This window comes from Brassica rapa, chromosome A02, assembly GCF_000309985.2.
Source record: "Brassica rapa cultivar Chiifu-401-42 chromosome A02, CAAS_Brap_v3.01, whole genome shotgun sequence".
Lineage (NCBI taxonomy): Eukaryota > Viridiplantae > Streptophyta > Magnoliopsida > Brassicales > Brassicaceae > Brassica > Brassica rapa.
This window is the reverse complement of record NC_024796.2, coordinates 983,440-993,452: the sequence shown is the minus strand read 5'-3', so window position 1 is coordinate 993,452 and position 10,013 is coordinate 983,440. Positions and strand designations below refer to the sequence as shown.

The following is a 10,013-nucleotide window of genomic DNA, read 5'->3' as shown; positions in this document are numbered from 1 at the left end:
GAAATATCTCATAGCAGAAACGGAAGAAATGTTTTACCAAAAAGAAACGGAAGAAATGAGGACAAGATTAAGAAGCGCCAGCTCAATAATCTCATGGGCCTTCTTAGGCAATTTTTTTTAGAGCTTCCAAACTAATACTATTTTTTTTAAGTTTTAATAAATATTTTCCTATTCAAAATATTCTAAGTAAATGTTTTTAAAATTTGTAACAGATAATAAAAATATATTTCTGGGCCTTTTTTTTCTTATATTTTGTGTAAAAATACATTTATTTTTTTAGAAAATGGACTCTTAGCAATTAAAAATAGAGAGACATGAGAATCCAAGGCGATCAAATTACTTGTCCCCCTATTTAAGCCGGCCCCGAGAGTAAGCAAAGATTTTCAAACAAATGTTACTTGGCAAAAATAAAAGAACATCTCATACAAATGCCTCTGCTTTTTAATCAGACGTTTATCTCATTAACGCTTGCAGTGCCCTGTATTTTACATGTATATCGATGCTTCAGTCAAAAGTGGCTGAATGTTATTTTAGACTTAGGAAAAACCCAAAGAACACAAGTACAATTTGACTCAATGCTTGCCAGTAGAATCTTACGTGCTGAAACAGTTTCAGAAGATATATTTTGAAATAGATTTAGTGATATCCGAAACAAGTGGATAACTCAGATCACCGAGCCCTCCTGACTCTCTGTCTCTTTGGACCCTCGCAAGATGCGAGAACTACATGAAAATGAAGACAATTAGAGATACTTGGATTAATGAATAAAGAATCACGTGTTCTTGAGGAGACAAATTTAATAAATTATGAATCCGTTCTTAAGCTCAAGTTCTTCCTAAAGTAAAGCCATATCAAATTGCAAATTATAGTGTCAACAAAAACTTAAACGTGATAACCATTTCTAAAAAAGCTGTGGCGACAATGTATTTTCCTGGTGTAGGGGGGAGGAAATTTTGGTTTCCTTTTACCTTCTCAAATTCTTCATAATTTTGGTTTTAAAAGAAAAGTCTTCAATCTCTATAATATGCAAAAAAAAAAAGAACAGAAATTCAATAAAGACCAGAGCTTATATAAGTCAGTGAATGTGAATATCGAATAGAGGAAAACTAATTCACCTAGACTTATCGTGACTAGATAATTCAGCACGTCAACTCCTTTCCTTCGTACATACACAAAATACTGAAATTTTGAGATCATGGTGATTAGTTTTGTGTTTATGTAGTATTTTCTAAGAAATATACTCTCTCTGTTTCCAAAGTAAAATTTTCTGGAGTATTTACGCTTCTTAAAGATTTACTAAATGTTTATAATTTAATTTATTTTTAACTTTATTATACAATTTCTAATAACTTTCCACCAATAAAATTTAATAAATTCAAATATTCTCAATTAATATTTATCAAAAGTATAAAAAGATATCTTAACAATATAGAAATTTTTTTTTTGTGAAACAAGAAAATAATCTAAAAAATATTACTTTCAGGAACGGATGGAATATATTTTGGCTGTTTTATAAATTTTTGAGTTATTAGCAACTTTTACATTATTAGTCACTTAAATATCCTAGTGTTTTGTACTAATTTATGTTATTCGAAACAAATTAATGTAGATTACATTTCTTTAATTTATTATCTTGCTATATATACTGTGAATCGTTGGAGAAATATATATATATATATTAACATTAGGAATTCATTAAGGTACGTAAAATCTCCAAAAGGAAATCACATATCTATTTTCTTCTCAATGTTTACTGAGATCATAATGGTGATGCTATTTATATGTTCGCAAGCTCTGCAACAAAATAAAGAACCGACTTATTTGATAAGACCATTTACAAGAATTACAATTCAAAATAATAATGAATATCTTTTGGGAGTCCATTGCAAATCAAAAGACGACGATATAGGTTTTCGTAGTCTTAAAAAGGGTGAAAAATATAGTTATAAGTTTCATATTAATTTTCCAAATAGTACACTCTTTTTCTGTAGATTCAGCCGTGGACTAATAAACAAAGGTGTTTTCGACCTTTACGTAGTTGATAGAGATTACAACAGATGTACAAAGTGTTTGTGGAAAGCAGAAAAAGATGGTCTTTATGGAAATGGCAAGTTCCCAAAACTAGCTCTTGTGTTTTTTAAATGGATAAAGTAAATATCAAATTGTGTTGCTTTAAAAATGTAATGGAAGTATGGAATTTATTAAAATATTGATAAAAATAAAAATAAAACTGATTAAAATATAAATAAAACGACCTATATGTCCTAAATACTTATATATATAAGTTTTGTTTTATCTACTTGTTATGTTTTCAAACCGTTAGAGCATCATTAGTGGTTTATATACTCTTTTGAGTCTCTTATCATTTATATATAACTATAATTTTAAAATTAAATGATAAAAATAAAAAATAAATTAATGAGAGAATAACACCACTAAAATGAGTCTCTTCAGCTTTGTTAAACGTTTCTTCCTTAACAATCGTTTATTTATCTTTCTTCTGTCTTTTCAATTTTTTTCATTATTATAAATTTATAATTGCTAGAAATATGTTGAGAGTCGCACGCTACGGGTACTCTAAAGGAATCTGCTCTTCGATCTAGATCTTTTGTGGTTGGCGCTTATCTAAAATATACATTTGTTACTAGATTTGTATATATATTAAGAGTCAGAGAGCCTATACATACTTAAGCTAATTATGGACATTTATCCTTCAATTTGTAAGATTCAAGAGAAGGGATGGATTTTGCATGCTTTCTTTGTATTTGCGGACGTGCAATGCATGCGATAATAAGTACGTTTCCGATACTTTGCGTTGTGTATTTGCTGACCAAAATACATATTGGTCCTCAAATATCATTGGTGGGCCTCTTATTTGAGAATGGGTCACACCAAGTCTACTATTCCTCTCTGTTTCTCTCCCTCCAAACGCCAAGGCATCTACTCGATCTTTTCATCACTCACATGTCTCCTCGTCATCATGAAACTCAAATATAAAGCAGTAAAAAAGCAATTTTGGCGCGTCCACCTAACGCGCCCCCAAATTCTCTCCCAAACCCTAACACCCTTCGTTCTCATCTCAGCCTCCGCCTTGCCTCTCCGGCGCCTCTAGGCGTTGCGAGAGGGCTCATGATGCTCCCGTCAAGTCCACCTTCCTCTCCGTCGTGGTCCGTTGGTGATGTGTCTCAATCTCTGGTGCTGTCGTACACGTTTTGTGGCTCTGTCTACAGTGCTGTTACGAGTCCGGAGGTTCGTGTCTAGGTTCTCTGCGACTGGGTCAAGAACACGAATCTTCTTTCCACTGGTGAAGGTGACTCCTCTCCCAACATCAAAACCACCTCGACGGCGAGGTTCCTAAACGTCGCCTCTTGCCATCATCGATTCAAAGGTAATTTGGGGTATGCTGCGTCTGAGATAAGGTCCCGGGACCTCAGACCTCGATTGATGAGATGATTCACCTTTTGGGTCGATCTAGACGTTCTGGCTATTGAGTCGATGCTCTTGTTAGCTCCTCTTCCCCCCCCTTTTGCAGTTGATTGGCGTTTCTTGGGAGAATGGGTTTGACCGCAGGTTTAAGCGAGCATGGGAGTGGTGTTTTTGAGCTCTTCGAGATCAGGGTAAGCACCTTGCGGCTGGAGGAGGGAGTAAGTCCCAGGAAGTGGTGATGCTGCCCCTTACCATTAACCGGCTTAGAGGACGAGCGGTTAGGTTAGTTGAGCGCTATTAAGCTCCTGTGGTCTTGAGTTGTCCTGTCTGTACCAGATTTTGGGGTCAGTGTTTGCCCAGCCCGGATTTAGAGGGAGGTCCTTGAGCGGGCTTGTCTCTGTGTCTCAGAGGAAGGTAATGGTTCAGGCAATCAGATGAAACAACTTCCAGCCAGCATTGTGTCCCTTGATCTCTGGTTTCTCGGTCTCCCCATCTGCCTACTTTGTTTATGTCCTTTTCACCCGTCTCTTAAGTTTGTATCGATCCTTGTTATCCTGTTCGCTCCAAGGCAGAACGGTTTCAAGCTCGATTGTCTTCTTGATTACATGTTTTTAACTTTTTTGCCGTGTAATCAAGCATAGAGGTCTACAGTTTGTTCTAACATCTTGTAAACTTCAAAGTTCATTTCGTAATGATATTTACCTTTTAGCAAAAAAAAAATGAAACTCAAATATAATACACTTCTCTAAGATCTGACATGAATATGATTAGATGATCTACTAGAGAGTAGATAATATGGAACTAGTGGTTTTGACAAGAACGTTGTTCTCTTCTTTATTAGACAGGAAAGATTTAAACTAACTGTATAGGAATGGTTAAATTAATTTAGTTGTAAAAAGGTAATTTCCCCAACGTAAAGAAACAAAAAATCTAATATCTACATGTTACACGTAAAGAAACAAAGAAATCTAATATATATCTACATTTTGGTTTATGTCCATTCCAGTAACCTAACTGTGAAGTTAATAGCATCTAACTAATTTGGTTCTGTGTAGGGTTATAAATTATAAGCTCTACGAAGGTAGAATCTTAATAAAAGGATCGGCATAATTGAAGAAAATGAGAGGTAGGAAGCAGGAATTTAATAAGGAACATGGAGCTTTGAAAGATGAGATTGCTAAAATTAGAAAGCGGCAACAGAAAGGTGGCATTTAGTGAATTATAAGAAGAGAAATGAAGTTCTTTCAAAAACATAGCAACTAGTGTAATGACAAAAATAAAATAAAGATAAGTAGGAGAAACAAATAAAAATAAAATTCGTAGCATCATCATGATCATGATAATAATAATTACTCCGTATTTCTTTCTTTGAAGAGGTGAGCAAGAGAAGAGAGCAATGAAGGTGGAATTAAATTCGTATTTATAATCTGACGTAACGCTCGTTACAATTCTCAACTGTCTCAATTACTATTGCATTTATATTTTGGTTTTAATGATCATCTCTAAAGTCTAAATCTTAACATTTTGAACAGCTGTTACATATATAAATTGAAGCACCTTCCTCTGTTTTTTAGTTTATTTTTGTTTAAATGCTCTGAACTACTTTCCTCTTACGCTTTTAACCGGTTTGTACTTCTTCTCGTCGGCAAAAATTTCTAATAGATTTAACAATCATACGTACCACTTGTGTATTTCATGCTCAGAAGCAGCTGTGAAAAAATAAAACCTTATCACTTTTCTTCTCTGATAAATTTTGTCTTGACATGTGCAAACTCATGTTCTAGATTTGTCTGCTTTTAATCCAACATGCAATTGCTTTGGACAAAATCTTTTTCATGGATTATTTTGCGAAATGGAAATGACCTATGATTAGGCTACAACGTCTGAAGACTTTTTGGTAGAACAGAGAGATCTATCTTGAGTTAACATAACAAACTTAAAAAGAATATGAAAAACAAGGGGAGTTTTGGGCTTGTGGGTCAAAGTAAACCATGTGGGACCAAATAAGAAGTCTTGTCTGATCTCTAACCAATCTTTCTTTCTTTCACTTCTGAACTGCTTTTTCAACAAGTACAAGGAATCTATATAGTTAGTTTTTTCACTTCATCTTTTGTTCTGGGGATCAGGATCAAGCTACTACATCTTTCACAAGTCAATTTTTGATCTTCCTTTTCGTGATATGCAAGCAATCTTACTGATACGCTAAGAATGTCTACTTTTCTTAAAGTCAACACACACACAAAACATCTAGTTCTCTTATTTGTACATCCGAGAAACAGAATATCTGCAGAAAACAGAGTCTTACTTTTAGACATATCCTAGTTAGATCATGGATTCTTTTAAAGGGTTACAATTTTTTTTAATGGATAAGATGATTTATAAGAACTTAGGAGTAGAATAAGGAGACATGTTTTCACATAAATATTCATTCTTCTTCATTAGAGAGAACCCAAATGGTAGGAAAATGTTAAGAAAATACAAGAAACAAGAAACGTTAGTGCTATTCGAGCTCCACTCTTTTCATTTTCAATTTTTGTTTGTAGGAAAACCCTAGTTTCATCTTCTACCTTCTTCTAAGGGTTTTAAAAGTGGAGCGTGATTAGCACTACTCTCATAAACAACAGCTACATTTGCAAGAAAAAAAAACAGGTGATTCTTTTTGGTTTGATTTTACTTGTCTTTTCAGTTCCTCCGAGTCTTGCGACCCGAGGAAGCATCGGCTGGAGCGTTTGCGTTTGAAGCGTTTTCATGGTTGAAATCAAGAAGAACGGTGCTTTTGCATTTAGGGCATTTAGGGTCGTCTTGCGAGAGCATAACGTACATGAGACAACGAGGACACCCGACAAGAACCATCGAGGTTGCCTCTGGACTTGTCGAGTATCTCAAAGACGACTCGTCCTGGTTCATCTCCGTAGAGACGCACGAGCTTTGGGGTGAGGTTGGTGAAGTGGTCGCTGAGCGGCTTGGAGACCGAACCATCCTCCTACGGCTTGACGTAGACGGTGAGAGATTCAGTTTCAGCTCTAGCTTTGGACTTCTTCGACTCATCTTCTGTTGGATAATATTTTGTTCAGACAGGAAGAGATTAAGTTAAAGTGAGTTTGGTCTGAGAAAGAAAATACCTTGAAACCTACGGATTGAGAAGGAGAGTGTTATGTGATCTCAAAGGCTTTTCGTACTCTGATCACAAATAGTCTTTTTTTTTTGATCGAAAACCATACTTGATTAGCTAAAGAAGAAAACATAAGTAGTTTTTACTCATCCACAGACGGAGAGTTGATTAAGGATAGCAGCGCTGATTTCGCTAGAGTATCAGCTAGAGTATTTCCCACACGCGGGATGAAATGGAAAGATATGTTACTAAACGAACTAGATAGATAGTGAATATCGAAGAGTGTTCCTTGAATCCAAGTGTGGTTCTTCTTGGTAACAAGCAGTGAGATGAGGCTTTTGGAATCAGAGAACACTCTAAGAGAATCAATGCCACGGTTGACCGCTTCGGAGATTGCGGTCTTTAACGCCAATGCCTCTGCTACAAGGGCTGAGGGGACTGAGCGGCGTTTTGAGAAGTTGCTTCCTGCTGGTGAAGCCATGCTGTCGCTGAAGTGCCAGCCCATACCACAGTTTCCGGTTCTAGAGTCCCAAGCAGCATCAGAGTAGACGCTCCACGAGGATCCTGCAACAAGAGGGAGTTGGGGTACATGGGGGTTAGACACATGGCGAGAGAGATCCACATTCTGTGGCAACGGAATACATTTTTTTGACTCCTGAGCTTCTTTCCAAGCTTTAGAGTCTTTGAGGATTTTCAGAACTGATTCCTCAACAGTGTACTCTTTATTTTCAAAGAGTAACTTATTCCTATTAGTCCAAAGGGTCCACAAGACCCATGGCGAGATCGGAGTTGATCCCAATCCTATCGGAGGCAAGGTTATTACTCTGCTACAGCTATCAAGTAGATCCGGTACCGACATGGGAGGTTGCTGGAGTGAAGATGGAGCATGGAGACAAGGGAGTTTGTTCCACACCTGGGTAGCAAAAGGGCAGTGGAGCAAGACATGTATCTCTGTTTCAACTGCTCCACAACGTTTGCACTTATCATCAACATCAATTCCCCTGTTTTGTAGTGCTGCTCCAACGGGTAGGGCTCCAACGTTTGCCTTCCAGAGTAAATGCTTGAGCTTCGGGGAGGTGTTGAGGGACCATATCCTCTTCTTCCATTCGAAATGGTCAGAAGGTTCAGCCTCAGAGTTGATCTTTGCTAATGCATACCCTGATTTTGTAGTGTAGTTCCCAGATTTATTCTTCAGCCAAACCAACTCATCCTTCATGTTGCAGTCGCTAGGAATAATGGACTTAATAACCTCCTCATATTGAGGCAGATGGTCTCTGATCATTTGAATGTTCCATTCTGTGGAGGAGGGCAGTAAAAGGCTGGCTACGCATAGGTTGGAGTTTGCTAGGGTAGGCGGTCCTATAGGAGCCGTTGGCCTCTCAAGACTTAGCCAAGGCTCTGACCAGACAGAGATATCCTTCCCGTTTCCCACCACCCAACCCAGGCCCTGCCGGAGAACCTCTCTTCCCGCAAGTATCCCTCTCCAGCCATGGGAAGCTGAGGCGGGTGCCGTGCATTCCAAGAAAGAGGAGTTTAAGCAGTATTTACCAAGCAGCGTCTGTGCTAGTAGAGAATGGGGTTCTTTCAGGATCCTCCAAGCAAGCTTTGCCAAGAGAGCGTCGTTGAATTGTTCGATTTCTCTGAAACCCAAACCTCCAGCCCCTTTTGGCCGCGTGAGTCTATTCCACGAGACCCAACAGAGCTTGCGAACTGTTGGCTTTACATCCCACCAAAAGCGCGTTAAGACACTCTGAATCTGCTTGCATATTGAGAGAGGTAGCTTGAAACAGGACATAGTGTACGTTGGCAGAGCCGCTAACACTGCTTGTAGTAGGACTTGCTTTCCCGCCTTTGATAGATATCTCGTTGTCCAGCCAATTGATCGTTGTCGGATCCTATCAATGAGGTTAGCAAAAATGTCCCTTTTTTTCCTCCCAAAGTGCTCGGGGAGTCCCAAGTATTTGCCAACGCCTCCCTCATTTTGGATGTTAAAGAAAGCTTTTATTCTAGTCTTCACATCGCTAGGTGTCTTTGAGGAAAAGGTAATTGCCGACTTCCCTAGGTTGATGCACTGGCCCGATGCCCCCTCATACACTGTTAAGATGTGTTTTAACGCTTCACAGCTAGACACATTTGTTTTGGTGAAGAACATTGTGTCGTCCGCGAAAAGCAAGTGGTTAATTGGAGGGCAGCCTCGTGCCACTTTAACACCCGCCATTCTCCCATCTTGCAGAGACTTATCGCAGAGCTTCGAAAGAACTTCCGTGCAGAGGATGAAGAGGTAGGGTGAGAGGGGATCTCCTTGTCTTATACCCCTTGTGGGGGTTACTTTTCCCTGAGCTGCTCCATTTACAAGAAAGGAGTAAGACACTGAGCGGATGCATTCCATTATCCACACCACCCAGATTGGGTGAAAGCCCAGCTTTCCTAAGACTCTTTCCAGAAAGTTCCATTCGATTCTGTCGTACGCTTTACTCATATCGGTTTTCACCGCCATTGAGCTTCGTACACTAGCCTTAGAGGTTTGGAGATAATGGAGGACTTCATGGGTAATGAGAACGTTATCAGATATTGCTCTTCCCTTGACAAAGGCAGATTGGTTCTTGGAGATGATGGCTTGAAGCACAGGTTGTAGTCGCGAGGTGAGTACTTTGGCTATGATCTTGTAGTGAGTGTTACACAAGGCGATTGGCCTATAGTCAGCGACTGTCTTTGCTCCTCTGTTTTTTGGAATTAACCTGACATGGGTCTCATTGAAGTGAGCATCAAGGGTGATCTCAAAGGCTTTTCGTACTCTGATCACAAATAGTCTATCTTCCAACTGGTGGTTGGGTGCTTCAGCTTAGGTCTTTATATACAAGAAAGAACACAGCGATAAAACTAAAGAGATGAGAGAGATATGTAGTGTCATTAAGGCTCAATTTAATTATGAGTGAGAGAGAGAATCATAAAGATTGAATATACTACTCACTCCGTTCTTAAAAGATACATATTTTAGAAAAAAAATTTGTTTCAAAAAAATACATTTTTTATATTTTCAATACATAAATGAAATGTAAATTGTAAACTTCAAAAAACATAATTGTATTTATTAAAATTCTATTGGTGAAAACTTGTGAAAAATAGTTGATTACAAAAAATTATGCATTTATATCTAAGTTTTCATATGTTTTATTGAAAAGTGTGAAAATTTTAAAACATCGATCTTTTAGAAACGAATGAAGTACTGTACGAGATGGTTAATTGCTTTATTTTACCTCAAGAGTATCAAATTTTAGTTACTTTTCAACTTCAAACCATAATTTATCGTATATAAAATATGTATTGAGTACTTACACGAGAAAATCTGTAGATATGGACAGGAATACAATTCATTGCTTATTAAATAGAGGAGGAAACGAACAAGAGAAGTGTTTAATACTAGATAATACACACAAATCAAATTAAATACTCAATAGACTACCATTATTTGTTT

The 10,013-nt window shown here is 37.6% G+C and overlaps 3 protein-coding genes across 3 annotated transcripts; 1 reads left to right on the top strand and 2 right to left on the bottom strand.

The window, feature by feature from the left end:
- Positions 1-51: 51 nt before the first annotated feature.
- Positions 52-6,067, top strand: LOC103850615 (S-protein homolog 27). The gene has a single exon (XM_033286050.1). It carries the CDS (start codon positions 1,747-1,749, stop codon positions 2,152-2,154), a length of 408 nt encoding a protein of 135 aa, XP_033141941.1. The 5' UTR covers positions 52-1,746; the 3' UTR covers positions 2,155-6,067.
- On the bottom strand, positions 5,841-6,637 carry LOC103850614. Its single transcript, XM_009127391.2, has 2 exons — positions 6,549-6,637; positions 5,841-6,477 (listed from the first exon to the last, which is right to left on the bottom strand). The coding sequence occupies exon 2, from the start codon at positions 6,472-6,474 to the stop codon at positions 6,109-6,111; it is 366 nt and encodes a 121-aa protein (XP_009125639.2). The 5' UTR covers positions 6,475-6,477; positions 6,549-6,637; the 3' UTR covers positions 5,841-6,108.
- Positions 6,638-6,680: 43 nt separating this feature from the next.
- LOC117131700 lies at positions 6,681-9,035 on the bottom strand. Its single transcript, XM_033283925.1, has one exon. It carries the CDS (start codon positions 9,033-9,035, stop codon positions 6,681-6,683), a length of 2,355 nt encoding a protein of 784 aa, XP_033139816.1.
- Between the last annotated feature and the right edge of the window lie 978 nt (positions 9,036-10,013).

What these genes read in the sequence shown, in the direction of transcription:
- LOC103850615 (XM_033286050.1), top strand. Translation starts at nt 1,747, where the DNA reads ATGTTTACTGAGATCATAATGGTGATGCTATTTATATGTTCGCAAGCT.
- LOC117131700 (XM_033283925.1), bottom strand. Translation starts at nt 9,035, where the DNA reads ATGGCGGTGAAAACCGATATGAGTAAAGCGTACGACAGAATCGAATGG.
- LOC103850614 (XM_009127391.2), bottom strand. Translation starts at nt 6,474, where the DNA reads ATGAGTCGAAGAAGTCCAAAGCTAGAGCTGAAACTGAATCTCTCACCG.